Below are 18,582 nucleotides of genomic sequence, written 5' to 3' on the forward strand. Positions count from 1 at the left end.
CGATCCTGCTTAAAGCGCTTGACGTAAAAAACTGATTTTTGGAAAACAGATTGACTTTAGGGTGTAGAGCTTGGATACGAAGGGATTTTTTCGAAACTCGAATTCTAAGTGGGTGAAACTATCCCTCAAATATTTTTTATTTAAAAACCGGTGAGTTTTTCGGAAAAACTCACCGGTTACAGGGTGTTCCAAAAAGTTGGGTAATTTCTTAACCACGATTCTGCTTAAACTGCTTGACGTAAAAAGCTTATTTTTGGCAAACGGATTTTTCGAAAGTCAAATTCCAACGAGATGAAACTACCCCTCAAATATTACCAAGTTATATAATAATATCGCCTTATTGTTTTTTCTCATGCTGACATAAATGTGAGAAAATTTTATCCAGTTTGTATGTTAATGGAAATTCTAGCTTTGCTTTATCATCACCATTACAAATGATTAATTCGACGCGAACGAAGTCGCTGGTACACAAAAATTTCAGCTCTGACCTTGTCTGTCGAACCTCCAAGGAATCTAGAGAATGTTTCTGCAATAATGATCTGACACAGCAACCAATTTGTTCGAACGGTTACTGAAATAACTACTAATAACTAAGCTAACTCATCGAATGATTACTAAAATATATGATTACTTTTTCTCCAGTTAACAGCGTAATTTCTCTACAAAAGGTAACTTCCACTTTATCCGCGTCTAAAGTTAATAGCAAATAGCTGGAGGCTGTGTCCCTTTAAATCGAAATAAAATGCCAGCCACTTATGCTTGCTCCTATCTCCCCATCAACTAAACTGTTTGTTATTCCCCCCTATTTGGAGGGTCGTTGAAAATTTGTTACTTTCCTAGTTCAGTTTGCTTATTTCCTCCGTTCTGTTCAGACCTTTTGGTTGGTTTAATCGATCTCCATGTTTATCTGATCGATAAACCTTTTTGTGGTTACCTTACAGGGTGTACAAGAGCCAGTATCTGAGACGGTTTTACAGAGGTTAGTTCTCCATCTCCGATATCAGTCAAACCTAAGTGTATGGTGGGAATGGTTTTTGTTTCGGCGCACTCAGTGATGAGGCGTTCTGGTATTTTTCCATTTGGAATGCATTGAACCGTAACTTTCACTCTTTTAACTTTACCATTCTACAAAATTTCGATTATCCTATAGCCCTTCATAACAAATTTATTTGTTAATTAAGATCTACCCTATCCCGAGCAGGATTAAATAAGTATAACAAAGTATTTCGAGAAAAAGAATCAATTATACAAGGAAATCGCTAATCGCAGCAGAAAGCTTCACGAATTTAGGGTTTAAAAGGAGAATAATTATTTCTATATTCCTTTCGGATATGAGCGTTTTGTTTCAGAAGCACCGAAATTTAATTAGTTTGGGGATTTTCTGTTTTGCCCAATTTGAGATTTAATCAGAATTCTATGAGACTGTTTTGTAATATTAATTGATACTTAAGAGAGCAAAAAAAAAACGAGTTAAATCAATCGTAAAAAGTCCTCCAGAAGAGAGCTGTTCGATATTTACTGGGACTAAACAGCAGAACTCATTGCCAGGACTAAAAAATTAAAAATATTAATTCTTCCTTCCTTATTTATATTTGAATCCGTTTGCCTAATACGTAAAACCTTTTTTTAATTTGTTTTTAATATTTACTTATATTTATTTATGTTATGTTCATTAAAATCACAGAAGCGATTGCTATACAGAAAATCTGATGACTGTTGTGTAGAAATCACTTCTCTTTCTTGTAAATTTAATCTACTACCTATGTTGCCACATTATCAAGAAATTATTCTTTTTGAAAAAAACATAGAAAACTATATATTGACTAAATTATCTCCCCAATTCAGCCAATCACTTGCATATTCATCAATATTCCAAATACACAAAAATAAAATCGATTTTTGATGTCATAAAATACGTGGGACGTTTATTTTTGCCTATCATTCGCACTCAAAGCAATAAAATTGTGATTGTCTTTTCCTTTATGGAACACTGCTATGTTTGTATCCATATCAAATTTAATACAGCTCCAATTATCACGGATTATATAGAATTATACAAGGCTAGACGACAATAAAATGAATTTATGGCGATAATTTTGCAGAACTTGAGTCGTTAGGTTAATTGGAAAGGGGTTGTTTTACTATCGTCTGAACCTATTAGTCATAATCTCAGCTTTCTAGCAATACAACTTTTATACAGGGTCGGGAAATAGTGCATCGAGCATCTGTAGCTCCTAGAAAAAAAACTTGGGGATTTTGTTCAAGTGCAAATAGTCCTGAAATCAAAACTATATTAGATATTTGCTTTAGATAGTCTGTACTTACTTAACTATAAATATTAGAATCTTAAATCATACAGGGTGCTCAAAATTCTACGCCAAACTTTCTAAGATATAAAATAGTTTTTCTTCATTTTTTTTTAAATGGAACATCCTGTATTTGATTTGTTTAGCAGATGGAGAATTAAAAAATAAACATTTTTTGTATTTAGAGTATTTCAAAATGTTTAACGGTTCCGAAGATATTTGTAGTTTTATATTTCATATTGCATGTTCCACCATAGTAAATTTTTATGAAAACCACCCCATGATTTTTCTCTGGTATTTTACCATTGAAAGAGCATATGAAATATCGCGAGTATCTGCGAAACCGCTAAATATTTTGTAACACTCTAAATACAAAAAATGTTCATTTTAAATTAGTAGCAACGCCAATCATCAAGTTTTTGCAAAAAACTAGAAAATCTATGAATGAAAAATAACCGAAAATGACGAGCCACAAAACCAATTTTCTCTGTCTGGGGATCAAAAGTTGTTATCAGTAGGTATATTTATAATAAAAAACGAAAATAAAGGGGCAATAGACTCTTAATATCTCGACTGTCGTTTTTTTGGAGTTAATATTCATTTAATTCAGGAAAATGCAGCTGTAAAGACGCCCTTTTCAGCTGGAAGGGACTGTTTATTCGAGCGTTAGGGCCTGTAAAAGGGACCGAAAATGAATAAAAAGGGCTTTTATACACGAAGAATTTCCTTTTTATGGAAATGCGAACTTGTTGCAATACGTACGGTGTCGCAGATAAAGTCATTGATTTTTTATTGTTAAGGCTTTTAGGCGAAATTTGACTTTCATGTCAGTGAAATTCTTTTATTTTTAACAACATACAGGGTGAGTCCTAAATGAGTGCAAATATTTTAGGGGTAGTAAAATTTTGACAAAAGCTAGTATCTGAGACGATTTTCCAGAGCTATTTCGGTTTTCTGTTCAATTGAATTTTCAATGTAACCTTCAGCAACCGAGCTTAATCGCCAACCTCCATGTCACTTTAAAACTGTTATGTCCGCTCCTGAATCTGCCAGCATTGTTTCAGAGCTGCGCCGGAAGCAATGAGCTTGGAGAGTCAATGGCGTTGGAGAGTCCAAGAAATTTCGCTATCTTTTTTGGCATACCTCCAATTGTATTGATTCCATCTGGCAGGGTATTGCATTGATTTTTTCGATACGCCAAGAAAAATCGCTTATGTTGCACATTGAGTGGTCGAAGAAGAAAACACTCTTGGAAAATGAGTTTTTGTATTCGGAATCTTCACACTAATAAATGACTGACAATGTTTAATGGCATTTACGGTCAAAAACGTGATTTCTTCCCTCCTACATGCTCCAAATACTTCAACGATTAAGACAACTTTAGCTAACAGGAATTCTTAGTCATCGGCTTCTTTCAAAAAGCGTTCCAATTATAAATACTTTTGATTTGCTGCCTGGTATCCACCAAGCTTTTCTTTTTAAAAATGCAATAAGGTTTGTGAACTTGCTAATATCTACGTTTCTGTTCAGGTAAATCATGGTGCGGAGCATCGAATATTTACTACACAGGGTTGACAGCTGACGGGTAGTTGATAACTTCAGGAAATGGGCTAGCAATACCTTTTCTGTGAAATTCTCAACATGTTTTCTTTGACCTAGGTTTCAAAGTTGTTGTAGGTGGTCTCGTATATAGTTTTCGACTTCTCGGGCACTAACGTGGATAGCGCAGTTTCAGCATCTTGTTAAATATCAAAGACTCGTCATTATCACTCATTTTTCACAAAACTTTGTAGGAAATACGGCGACGTTTGAACCTGACCGAACTTTGTCATTAAACAATGCATAAACGATGCCTTAGAAACCGATTACCAGAAGCGCAGTTTCAGCATCTTGTTGAATATCAAAAAGACTCGTCATTATCACTCATTTTTTCACAAAACTTTGTAGGAAATACTTCTGACGTTTGAACCTGAAAAAGTGTTTCTCAAAGCACTCGACGAATTTGCGTCCCGTGCTTGAGTGCACATTCATTTCGCAACTTGTTAACTCAGTAAATAGCTATTATAAAGAAATATTTACGTGTCTCGAACGCAAACTATCAATGATAAATTGATTTTTGTACACCCTACCGATTCTATAAGGATTTAAATAAATCTTGGCTTGGATTAATCCTTGAGCCCTTTATAATACTTAGACCCTTGTTAGGGTTAAAAAATGTAATTTCGCGTCACCCTTTAACAAATATGTCAATGTCAGAAAGTGTATTAATTTTTTTGTTTAAAATAGAAGTATAAACCATAATGCCTATACAAAGAGTTTATACCGAAATTAAATTTTGAAAGGCATATGTAGGTTAATTGAAAGTATTTTTAAACAAAATACAGTAGCGGAGAAAAGGGTCAAAAAACCCTACATATATGCTTATTCTCTGCATTAAGTTCATCAGACCGAAGGGAACAGCCATTCGACGACCAGTTTCGGAGATTTTCTCCATCGTCAGGCCGACTTTGCTGTAACCACTCTGATCTGACCAAAGTGACCAACGAAAAGCAGAGGAATAGCATTTGATTATAAAACGTACTACTATGGCGAGAGTGCTGAACATCTACGCCATCTAGCGGCAACTGTGACAATCACACACCCAATTTTGGCCCCTTTTTCCAATACTCGTATTTTGTTTATTTATATTTACACTAAGCTAAGCCTTCTTACCTCCATCTACGGTAACGTGGATGAAGCAAGCATGAAAGTATTTTATTAAAATATGTAGGGAGTTCTGGGTAATCCTCAAAAAAAGTTACGCATCAAAGTCAGGTCAGTAAATCTTTATTATTGTTAAAATCTAGGTAGCTGCGAAGTGGGGTATGTCATCTTCTAATTATTTTTTTATTTTTCAGGGGTTTGTGCTGTGCCGTTCTCTTCTGCTTCGCCAACCACGACGTTCATCAAGCTATCAAGAGAGGTTTCCAAAGGAACTTATCCAGACAGAGCACCAGATGGAGCAACTATCACACCGCCGACAGTGCTGCCAAAGCGTTTTTCATGAGGGTCAACGGAAATGGACAGAACGGCAACACCGTTCCTTTGCTCTCTCTTCATCGCAAGTCGACAACGCAAATGTCAGTCAAATCTGTCAGGGTTTAAATATTTGTAAGTATAAAACAGTTTGGAATAAAAAGATTAAGGAAAGTTACAGCCCTTAAAAGGGTAGATAAAAATGATATATATTTATGTCCGGTACACTAATTTCTCAGGGTGACAAATTTTTTTCCGTGCTTTGTATTTTATAAGGGTAGCCAGCATAAATGCAATCGTGGCAGGAATAAAAATAACTAATAAGATGTCTAGTCTCTTAAATTATGTTTTAAAACATTTTGTTTGCGTGTACTGTCATGAGTATCTACTTTTTTTGTGCGTCCCTTCTATAAGTTGTTTAACTGGTAGTATAGTTAGACCTCAGAAATACAAGTTGTTTAACTGGTAGTATAATTGAACCTCAGAGAGAAAATACACCCATGAGGGTTTGCGAACCATTTGAAAATTTTAGATTTTGTTTTGCGCTTTCCGGAAAATATTGAAAAACTTTTGAGTGCCTCTTGTTCAGTTGCCGGAAATTTGTTTATATAGTGCTTCGAGAGAATGCAATGTTGCCAAGTTCACATTTTAAAATCATTGTTTTTAAATATCTACAAAAAAACTTAAATTAATTTATTCACTGTAGATTTTTTAACCACTGTACCGGGTGGCCAACAAAAGAATGGACTTATCGTATAACTTTGGGAAAAAATTCTAATAAGTAAATGGGCCAAGAGAAATTGCTGGAAATTATTTTCAAGTTCGAAAAATGTCCGCTATGGGGCGTTTCTCTCATTACCAATCAGAATAAAACAGTTTTTTTTCTCAAAAATATGCAGGTGAACAGGTATTTTAGATATTACTATTGTAATCATTGAGAAATTTGTAATTTTTTTGATATAGAGTATTTTGCTCTATCTCATAAAATAAAGTGGTGGGGGAAGATTAAACTTGCTTTTTTTTTTGTTTTGTTTTCTATTGTTAAGTAAGTTTTTACTTTTAATCTGAATTTTCCAAGTCATTTTTAAACCTTTCTAGTTGATGTGTCAACTCTGGGCGTCGAACAAGCTCATATTCTGGTAATTTGCTATTATTTTTTTAAAATTTCAAGTTAAATAACTCGGTTATTATAAAATTATTTTAAAAATGGCAAAGAGAAAATAGGTATGTTTTTTTGGCCAGATCTACCACCCCTTCAAATACTTGCACTTATTTCTGGGACACCCTGTATAACCATTTTTTGGAGTAAATTCTCATTTAGCATCTCGGGCCCCTACTAAATAAATTTCTGTAAAAAATAAACAATAACATTAAGAGAAATAAAAATAAGAAGTAACAACTGTAATAAAATGTTCTGAAAATGTTCGTCTCTATCGGAAAAAACAAACCGATTTTTCTGGATGTCTTTGTTACACACAAACATCCTTTTATAAGCCAAGAGAAACAATATTTTCTCAAGGTTTTTGTACCTACTTTATATCATTTTTATAGTATAACTTCTGTTTATCAGGACACTAGACAAAGTCAAATTTTTTTTTCTCATAATATATCATTTTTTTACACAAAAGTAAGTGTATACTTAGTGAAAATTCTTTTTGGCGACAATCTGTTTTTTTTTAAATTACTATAATAACATAAAATTACTTTACTTAAAGCAATTTTAGTTATTTTTTATACAAGACGATTAAATGGTATTTTATCGTGAGCGATAAGATTAATGAATTATTTTCGGGAGCGATAATGCAATTTTATCGTCGTGTATAAAACAATATTTTTTTCCATAACGAGTTACGTTCTAAAACTTACTCAGAAATTATTATTTCAAGGAATTTATTACGAGTATAAAAAATAATATTGTGCTGGGTTGGTGTTGGTTTCTATGTAATTTGACAAATAAATAAAGCTGTCTCTTTAGTTGTCAGTTTTGAGTCAATATTTTTTAATTCTCTTTCGTGTCGATTGCTGATTGAATTGGAGCCAGAAATGGCTCAAAACTAAATAAGTAAATTACCAACAGATATTCTGGCTGAGGTGACAAACGCCATATCCAATCTACTTCCATTTAAATCCCGAATAACTTATGAAAAAGAATAGAAAAATTTTCAAAAATGGAAGCAATTAAAAAACGTGCGAGAAGAAATAAAGTTTTTAACCTATCCTCGCTGTTAAAGTATCATTTAATCTACTCTTGTGGTTAAATATGGCGGTTAAAGTACTATTTTATCTACTATTTTTGATAGAAATAAGACAATTTTAACAGTTGCTATGGAAAAAATTATGAACATTTAAAGACATAATAATGTAATTTGAAAAATGGCGATTTTTTCCTAATAAATTTTTTATTAAAATAAAATAAAAGAAACTTTATTTATGTTTTCTTTTTCGGGGAGACTTGCCCGAAAAAAAAAACGCTGTCAGATATTTTTTAATATTTCCACAGAGTTATTTATCACTTCAAAAATCGATATTTAATAAAGAACATCTTCAGACAGTTTTTTCTTTCAAACACGAACTGAATTTTTTAAAGTTTCGGCATTTACATAATTTACAATGCAGTACCCAGTCTCTTTATTATTATTATTATCGTATTCAAATTTTTATCGATATTGAAATTTTTAGATATTAATAAAAAATCACCCATAACGTAGAGATTTAAATTAGACTTTCAATATATTCTTTTTTTCTACGTATATTTAGAATCAAATTTGTCTGTAAGCAGTTTTAGCCAAGTGATATACCGTATGATCGAAAAAAAAACGGCGTCAAAGACGGCTGGGGAATGATATATATGTTACAGTAAAAGTTGGAAATCAGTGATTGTTAACAATTACTAGTAAAAGCTCGTACCACGAATTAGGGATACGATTTTTATCTGTATTCATACAGTATACCTGTGATAGGAGTGAGTTTGAAAGATTCAGTTAGCGCGGTTGCCACATGTTGTAAAATATAAGGATAAATACGGATAAGTTGAATAATAGGCAATATAAGGATAACATTAAATTGGGATAAACGTTGGCAACGTTTACAGACATCTGGCGTAAACTCGTTTTGTTTTTGTGGTTATGTATAATTGTTTTGTTATCGTTGTAAACAGTGCTGTGCAGTATTTTCCTTATGGAAGAAATTGTCTTTAAAAAATTAAGGTAAACTAGGCACTCGCAAGAATCTAATAGGGCTTGTTTTTGCAATATAATGAAATCATAGCAAAACTACTAATCTATTGAATGTTAACAATAACTGAATTTCCGACTTTCACTGTAACATATATAACCTTCTTAAATCCAACTGGCAGTAAGCACCATTAAAAAATGAAGACGAGTACAGGCCAAGTAATGACGCCTAGGGCTTGACCTCCCCAAAATCCTCATCGATGGTCATTCCCCAGCCGTCTTCGACGCCGTTTTTTTTTTGATTGTATAGTACTTGTCTATAAATCTACACACGGTGTTCCATAAATGTATTATCCATTGTTGCCTCAGAAAAATTCTAGTTTTTATACAATATTTTTTTACATAAAACTATTTGACACTTTATTTTTTCCAGATTTTCATGGATATCTTTGACAGACTATACGAAGAAAGATTTATATTATACCATATAAGGTATTTGATATAAATTATTCATAATTTTATTGTATTTCTTCATGGTAAAGTAATAATTTAAGAAAATTTGTTATAATTTATTTTTTATATAAGGGACTGTTTATTCGAGCGTTAGGGCCTGTAAAATAGGACGAAAATTGAATAAAAAAGGGGCTTTTATACACGAAGAATTTCCTTTTTATGGAAATGCGAACTTGTTGCAATACGTACGGTGTCGCAGATAAAGTCATTGATTTTTTATTGTTAATGCTTTTAGGCGAAATTTGACTTTCATGTCAGTGAAATTCTTTTATTTTTAACAACATACAGGGTGAGTCCTAAATGAGTGCAAATATTTTAGGGGTAGTAAAATTTTGACAAAAGCTAGTATCTGAGACGATTTTCCAGAGGTACGTAGTTCTCCATTTCCGATATCAGTGGTACCAAAGCAAGACCAAAGCTAATGGCACGAATGGTTGTTGTCTCGGCGTTCTCAGTGATGAGATGTTCTGGTGTTTCACTATTTTGCCCACAGAATCTGCATTCGCCCGGTTGTTTCTTAGCTTCAATCTACTTAGATGTTTTTGAGGAGTTCTGAGGATTTCTTCGAGCGTCTCAAACGGTCGTTGGAGAATTCCCATTCCAGGTTACGGATGGAGTCGTCCAGGAGTCTTCCTTTCTGAGATCTGCCTTAAGCTGGTCCAGTTAGTGGAGCGTTCGCTCCTTTTCTAGCTAGATCCTTTGCTATCTAGATCCTTTGCTTTCATTACCTTCTATTCTTTAGTGGACTGGCACCCAGAGTAGGAGGACTTTATTTTGTTTGCCTGTCGTGAACATAAAAATAATAATTCATGTGTCAAAGTATTATTCATGCCCTTTTTAATAACAATAATTATTTTTTGTGAAAGCGTTTCGAAATTGACAGTTTTTGGTATTTATTTGAGATTCGAAATGACATTCTTTTAGGCACTAGTATCTAAAATTGACACTTGTTTAGGCACTAGTGCCGAAAAGTAAAAAATGAAACGTTAGAAACAATGAAAATATTTATTTGTTATAAATCTTAAAGGTACAATTATTTAAATTATTAAAGTGAATACAAGCGGCATACAACTTTTCGTCTCTAAGAGAAATGCAAGTTGTAGGAGTCGGAATAAGTAAATTTCTTGTACTGGCAATGCTGGTAGCTTCTGCTTCTACGTAAACTGCTTTTAATTTCTTATTTGGCGTATCTTTCTGTCCCATGATTATTTTACTATTTCGGTTTTCTGTTCAATTGAATTTTCAATGTAACCTTCAGCAACCGAGCTTTAAAACTGTTATGTCCGCTCCTGAATCTGCCAGCATTGTTTCAGAGCTGCGCCGGAAGCAATGAGCAGTGTATTCAATGGCGTTGGAGAGTCCAAGAAATTTCGCTATCTTTTTTGGCGTACCCCCAATTTTATTGATTCCATCTGGCAGGGTATAGCATTGATTTTTTCGATACGTCAAGAAAAATAGCTGATATTGCACATTCGGTGGTCGAAGAAGAAAACACTCTTGGAAAATGAATTCTTGTAATCGGAATCTTCACACTAATAAATGACTGACAATTTTTAATAGCATCTACGGTCAAAAACGTGATTTCTTCCCTCCTACATGCTCCAAATACTTCAACGATTAAGACAACTTTAGCTAACAGGAATTCTTTGTCATCGGCTTCTTTCAAAAAGCGTTCTATTGTAAATACTTTTGATTTCTTTGCCTGGTATCCTGAAGCTTTTCTTTTTAAAAATGCAATAAGGTTTGTGAACTTGCTAATATCTACGTTTCTGTTCAGGTAAATCATGGTGCGGAGCATCGAATATTTACTACACAGGGTTGACGGCTGACGGGTAGTGGATAACTTCAGGAAATAGGCTAGCACTACCTTTTCTGTGAAAATCTCAACATGTTTTTCTTTGACCTAGGTTTCAAAGTTGTTGTAGGTGGTCTCGTATAAGTTTTTCGACTTCTCGGGCACTAACGTGGATAGCGCAGTTTCAGCAACTTGTTGAATATCCAAAGACTCGTCATTATCACTCATTTTTTCACAAAACTTTGTAGGAAATACTTCGACGTTTGAACCTGAAAAGAGTGTTTTAAGCACTCGACGAATTTTGCGTCCCGTGCTTAAAACACATTCATTTCGCAACTTGTTACATAAATAGCTATTATAAAGAAATATTTACGTGTCTCGAACATAAACTGTCAATGATAAATTGATTTTGTACACCCTACCGATTCTATAAGGATTTAAATAAATCTTGGCTTGGATAAGATTAATCCTTGAGCCCTTTATAATACTTAGACCCTTGTTAGGGTTAAAAATGTAATTTCGCGCCACCCTTTAACAAATATGTCAATGTCAGAAAGTGTATTAATTTATTTTTGTTTAAAAATAGAAGTATAAACCATAATGCCTATACAAGTTTATACCGAAATTAAATTTTGAAGGCATATGTAGGTTAATTGAAAGTATTTTAAACAAAATACGAGTAGCGGAAAAAGGGGCCAAAAAAACCCTACATATATGCTTATTCTCTGCATTCAGTTCATCAGACCGAAGGGAACAGCCATTCGACGACCAGTTTCGGAGATTTTTCTCCATCGTCAGGCCGACTTTGCTGTAACCCTCGATCTGAACAAAGTGACCAACGAAAAGCAGAGAATAGCATTTGAGTATAAAACGTACTACTATGGCGAGAGTGCTAGACGCTCTACGCCATCTAGCGGCAGCTGTGACAATCACAGCCCAATTTTGGCCCCTTTTTCCAATACTCGTATTTTGTTTATTTATATTTACACTACCTAAGCCTTCTTAGCTCCATCTACGGTAACGTGGATGAAGCAAGCATGAAAGTATTTTATTAAAATATGTAGAGTTCTACAGGGCATCCTCAAAAAAAGTTACGCATCAATGTCGAATCAGTAAATCTTTATTATTTGTTAAAATCTAGGTAGCTGCGAAGTGGGGTATGCATCTTCTAATTATTTTTTTTATTTTCAGGGTTTGTGCTGTGCCGTTCTCTTCTGCTTCGCCAACCACGACGTTCATCAAGCTATCAAGAGGAGTTTCCAAAGGAACTTATCCAGACAGAGCACCAGATGGAGCAACTATCACACCGCCGACAGTGCTGCCGGTGTTTTCATGGTCAACGGAAATGGACAGAACGGCAACACCGTTCCTTTGCTCTCTCTTCATCGCAAGTCGACAACGCAAATGTCAGTCAAATCTGTCAGGGTTTAAATATTTGTAAGTATAAAATAGTTTGGAATAAAAAGATTAAGGAAAGTTACAGCCCTTAAAAATGATATATATTTATGTCCGGTACACTAATTTCTCAGGGTGACAAATTTTTTTGCGTGCTTTGTATTTTATAAGGGTAGCCAGCATAAATGCAATCGTGGCAGGAATAAAAATAACTAATAAGATGTCTAGTCTCTTAAATTATGTTTTAAAACATTTTGTTTGCGTGTACTGTCATGAGTATCTACTTTTTTTGTGCGTCCCAGAAATAAGTTGTTTAACTGGTAGTATAATTAGACCTCAGAAATACACCCATGAGGTTTTTTGCGAACAAAAAATGTTGAAAATTTTAGATTGTGTTTTGCGCTTTCCGGAAAATATTGAAAAACTTTGAGTGCCTCTTGTTCAGTTGCCGGAAATTTGTTTATATAGTGCTTCGAGAGAATGCAATGCTGCCAAGTTCACATTTTAAAATCATTGTTTTTAAATATCTACAAAAAAACTTAAATTAATTTATTCACTGTAGATTTTTTAACCACTGTACCGGGTGGTCAAAAAAGAATGGACGCCGGCTGTAGCTCAGAAACTACTTATCGTATAACTTTGGGAAAAAAATTCCAATAAGTAAATGGGCCAAGAAAAATTGCTGGAAATTATTTTCAAGTTCGAAAAATGTCCGCTAGGGGGCGTTTCTCTCATTACCAATCAGAATAAAACAGTTTTTTTTCTCAAAAATATGCAGGTGAACAGGTATTTTAGATATTACTATTGTAATCATTGAGAAATTTGTAATTTTTTTAATATAGAGTATTTTGCTCTATCTCATAAAATAAAGTGGTGGGGGAAGGTTAAACTTGCTTTTTTTTGTTTTGTTTTCTATTGTTAAGTAAGTTTTTACTTTTAATCTGAATTTTCCAAGTCATTTTTAAACCTTTCTAGTTGATGTGTCAACGCTGGGCGTCGAACAAGCTCATATTCTGGTAATTTGCTATTATTTTTTTAAAATTTCAAGTTAAATAACTCGGTTATTATAAAATTATTTTAAAAATGGCAAAGAGAAATAGGTATGTTTTTTGGCCAGATCTACCACCCTTCAAATACTTGCACTTATTTCTGGGACACCCTGTATAACAATTTTTGGAGTAAATTCTCATTTAGCATCTCGGGCCCCTACTAAATAAATTTCTGTAAAAAATAAACAATAACATTAAGAGAAATAAATATAAGAAGTAACAACTGTAATAAAATGTTCTGAAAATGTTCGTCTCTATCGGAAAAAACAAACCGATTTTTCTGGATGTCTTTGTTACATACAAACATCCTTTTATAAGCCAAGAGAAACAATATTTTCTCAAGGTTTTTGTACCTACTTTATATCATTTTTATAGTATAACTTCTGTTTATCAGGACACTAGACAAAGTCAAAGTTTTTTTTTCTCATAATATATCATTTTTTTACACAAAAGTAAGTGTATACTTAATGAAAATTCTTTTTGGCGACAATCTGTTTTTTTTTAAATTACTAGAATAACATGAAATTACTTTACTTAAAGCAATTTTAGTTATTTTTTATACAAGACGATTAAATGGTATTTTATCGTGAGCGATAAGATTAATGAATTAATTTCGGGAGGCGATAATGCAATTTTATCGTCGTGTATAAAACAATATTTTTTTCTATAGCGAGTTACATTTTAAAACATATTCAGAAATTATTATTTCAAGGAATTTATTACGAGTATAAAAAATAATATTGTGCTGGGTTGGTGTTGGTTTCTATGTAATTTGACAAATAAATAAAGCTGTCTCTTTAGTTGTCATTTTGAGTCAATATTTTTTAATTCTCTTTCGTGTCGATTGCTGATTGAATTGGAGCCAGAAATGGCTCAAAAGGAAATAAGTAAATTACCAACAGATATTCAGGCTGAGACGACAAACCCCATATCCAATCTACTTCCATTTAAATCCCGAATAACTTATGAAAAGGAATACAAAATTTTTCAAAAATAGAAGCAATTAAAACAATGTGCGAGGAGAAATAAAGTTTTTAACCTATCCTCGCTGTTAAAGTATCATTTAATCTACTATTGCGGTTTAAGTACTATTTTACCTACTATTTTTGATAGATATTTAGGGCAATTTTAACAGTTGCTATGATGGAAAAAAGTTATGAACATTTAAAGACCTAATAATGTAATTTGAAAAATGCCATTTTTTTTCATAATACTTTTATTATTGAAAAAATAAATGAAACTTTATTTATGTTTTCTTTTTAAGGGAGACTTGCCCGAAAAAAAAAACGCTGTCAGATATTCTTTAATATTTCCACAGAGTTATTTATCACTTCAAAAATCGATATTTAATAAAGAACATCTTCAGACAGTTTTTTCTTTCAAACACGAACTGAATTTTTTAAAGTTTCGGCATTTACATAATTTACAATACCAGTACCCAGTCTCTTTATTATTATTATTATCGTATTCAAATTTTTATCGGTATTGAAATTTTTAGATATTTATAAAAAAATCACCCATAAAGTAGAGATTTAAATTAGAGTTTCAATATATTCTTTTTTTCTACGTATATTTAGAATCAAATTTGTCTGTAAGCAGTTTTAGACAACTGATATACCGTATGATCGAAAAAAACGGCGTCAAAGACGGCTGGGGAATGATATATATGTTACAGTAAAAGTTGGAAATCAGTGATTGTTAACAATTACTAGTAAAAGCTCACCCCATTTACTGATTTGCTAAGAATACGCCAGTAAAAGTTCAACAGATTTTTTTGAAAAAGTTTTCAAAAATTTTTCTTTAGTTTTAAAATACCTAGTAAACAAAACAATTTCAAAGTTTTAAATTCAAAGTTAGGTTAAGTTTAAATAGCGGACATAGCAAAACTACTAATCTATTGAATGTTAACAATAACTGAATTTCCGACTTTCACTGTAACATATATAACCTTCTTAAATCCAACTGGCGGTAAGCACCATTAAAAAATGAAAAAACGAGTACAGGCCAAGTAATGACGCCTAGGGCTTGACCTCCCCAAAATCCTCATCGATGGTCATTCCCCAGCCGTCTTTGACGCCGTTTTTTTTTTTATTGTATAGTACTTGTCTATAAATCTACACATGCTGTTCCATAAATATATTATCCATTGTTGTCTCGGAAAAATTCTAGTTTTTATACAATATTTTTTGATATAAAACTATTTGACACTTTATTTTTTCCAGATTTTCATGGATATCTTTGACAGACTATACGAAGAAAGATTTATATTATACCATATAAGGTATTTGATATAAATTATTCATAATTTTATTGTATTTCTTCATGGTAAAGTAATAATTTAAGAAAATTTGTTATAATTTATTTTTTATATTTATTTATAAACAAATAAAAAATCGAATTCCACATCGAGTTCCAGATAATTGATCATTATTATGTAAATATATACTAGGTGATCAAATGAAAACATCGTCACAATAAGCGCAGAAATAAAATTTGAATTACTATCCATAGTTACTATCTCAGTTGTTGACGTTTTTGACAGTGTCAGTGATAGCTGATTTTGAGTTAATCACAAGCAAATCGGAATTATATTACCATAGAATCGCGTTTTGATTTCAGGACATGGAAAAAATTTCAACCATATTTTAATGTTTTTTTTTTTTATTTTTTTTCTAAAATGGTATGGCAATTTAGAAAAGTATGAACGGGATTAACAATTTTAGAACAAGGAAACATTTTTTTATGAAGAATGCATTGTGCAAAATATCAACAATAAAAAAGTTTTCCTCGTGTAAAGACAAACCGAAGACATACTGTAGATATAATATTTATTAATACTAATTTCTTTTAGAGAGATTAATATTTTATTAATATTGACTGTGTCTATGTGTGATTTCATATTTTTTCTGTAGAAACTCTACTAAATAACATATAGTTGGGGGATTACTTACTTTTTTTAGTTTAATAAACCTAACAGGACATAAACCTAAAAGACTTTTTATGTCATGAATAGAATAAAAGAATAAGTTTGTGCGTCGTGTGTCATCAGAATTGACAGAAATATACAGGGTGTCGTATAATAGTTGGTGTATTATAATTCTGATAATTATCAGTTTGTTAAAAATGCTCTTTGGTAAATGCTGGATATCGGAAAAATAGGAATACAGAGCAACCAGTTCGATTTTGTTCTAACCTTGTTTTGAACGCCGGGATGAAAATAAGCCATTATTATGTAAATTTTTCTTTTCCATGTTGAACACTCACATGGCCAAACTTATTGCATATAGGGATATTTTATTTTGGACCTATTTTCATTTTATATTTTTAGACATACACGACTAACTAATATAAAATTAAAAATCTAAGTGCAAAACTAGGCTGTTATTATAATTTTATTTCATAATGAGTGAAAATCAACAAAAACAAATTTTATTTTAAACAGAAAACATTGAAAACAATTTTAATTATTTCTCACAACTAATAGTCTGTATTGCCTTCTCGAGCCTCAATGCAAGCTGTGAGACGACGTGGCATGCTCTCAATTATGTTGTCCAGAAGATGTTGAGGAATGGTTTCCCAGGTTTCGCGCGCAGCAATTTTCGGTTCATTTAAAGTACGGGGGGAGGGGGTTATGCATGCTCGATCACATTCATATCTGGAAACATCGATGGCCACACCACAGTTTTCTTATACCTTCTTCCTCACAGGATTCGCGAACCGCTAAAGTGCGATGGGTAGGAGCATTATCGTCCATGTAAACAAATTTGTCCCCCACTGCTCCTCGAAATGGACGCACAATAGGCTCTAAAACGTCTTTAAGATATGAGTCACCTGTCATTGTGCCATCAATAAAAACAACACAAGCTTCGTGTATTATACCTGCCCATCCCATAACGCTTCCCTCTTGAAACGGGACACGGGGTTCAGCTGCATTGAAGCGTGCTCGTCTTCCAGATGTCCTCCAGACCAAAGTTCGTCGCGAGTCTGACACTAGGCCTATTTTTGTTTGATCACTAAACATGACGAAATTCCAATTAGGTCCATTTGCTCTCATCTCCCCAGCCCATTGGAGTCGCGTAATTTTGTGCTGTAAACTAAGCTTCCGAACACGTAGAGGCCTCCTTAAATGTAATCCTCTGTTATGAACTCTTCTTGCTATGGTCTTTCTTGAAACATTTACTCCTTCGAGGCGAGCTAACTCATTTTTAATAGCTGTACTAGAAAGCAGGGGATTGCGTCTTGCAATTAGGGATATTTGACGGTCTTGCACAGCAGTAGTAACTCTCTTTCTACCTCTTCCAGGCCGGTCTGTAACCTCGTTTATCTCCCTGAATTTTTTTAAGTATTCGCGAAACATCGCTTTGGTTAACTCTACAATTTCAGCTATTGCAACTTGCCGGTAGCCCTGTTGAGACAGTGTTACTATTCTGACTCTATTAAACTGTAAAATAATGTTTCTAGGCATTTTAAGGCCAAAACAGAGAAATATGCAAGAATTTGTAATAATATTGGGTCTGAACGATAAATATTGTTTACCATATCCATTTGTTTTAGCATCAGTTCAAATCACAAATCAATATGATACTTACTGAGAATTATCAGAATCAAGCACTATATTATCATAGTGCTTTATCTTGCCAATGTCAAAACTAGTCTATAATAGAATTTTATATAATATATCTAGACATAAGGGAGAACTAGACGCTTATAAGAGTCTACATATAAAAATAAATGTTAAAAACCCTATCTGTAAGGAATTCACCAGGGTATTCATTTTGCGCCACATCGAAATTTTGTATATCTTTCATGCCTACATCATAATTTTAAAAATATTAGAATTATTCCATTGGCAGTCTTGTTCAAGACAGTGGTAGCGTATAGAATTCTAAGCAAATATAAATATATAAAAATCACTGTAACAATAAAAATAATATATATTTTAATCAGTATTTGTGTTCGATGTCTTCTATAAGCTTTAAGGTATTGGGCTGTATAACATATTATAGTTAAGAAATGTTATTTATTTATTTATTTGAGCCATACTGTATTTTTTTGTGTATATAATAGAAATTAATAAATTTATACAGGGTAATTTATTTATACTAGTGTAGGATAGTTGTTATTTTTATAGGTTAATCAAATTAAAGGAACATCTAAAATTTTGGACTCTTGTCCAAATTTTCAGATATAGGAAAAAAATATTTTGAAGTATAGGATTAAGTTTTAAGATAATCTACATGACAAATATTTATGTAAATATAATATGTGGTAGAGTATAATGACCAAATAATAGTACTACAAATAAAGTTGTATATTAAATGTTATTGTCATTTTAA

The 18,582-nt window shown here is 32.7% G+C and overlaps 1 protein-coding gene across 1 annotated transcript in view; it reads left to right on the forward strand.

Moving 5' to 3' along the window:
• The window catches only part of LOC115876245 (calcitonin gene-related peptide type 1 receptor-like), a 95,278-nt gene extending 79,703 nt beyond the window's left edge, over window positions 1-15,575 (forward strand). Inside the window, exons 9-10 of the mRNA XM_030891949.1 lie at window positions 11,994-12,239; window positions 15,469-15,575. Coding sequence (XP_030747809.1) covers window positions 11,994-12,233 — 240 coding nt within the window. The 3' untranslated portion in view covers window positions 12,234-12,239; window positions 15,469-15,575. The remainder of the gene's footprint in view (window positions 1-11,993; window positions 12,240-15,468) is intronic.
• The last annotated feature ends 3,007 nt before the right edge of the window (window positions 15,576-18,582 follow it).

The sequence above is a fragment of the Sitophilus oryzae genome, unplaced genomic scaffold (genome assembly GCF_002938485.1).
Source record: "Sitophilus oryzae breed Bouriz unplaced genomic scaffold, Soryzae_2.0 scaffold_1430_pilon_pilon, whole genome shotgun sequence".
Taxonomy (NCBI): Eukaryota; Metazoa; Arthropoda; class Insecta; order Coleoptera; family Curculionidae; genus Sitophilus; species Sitophilus oryzae.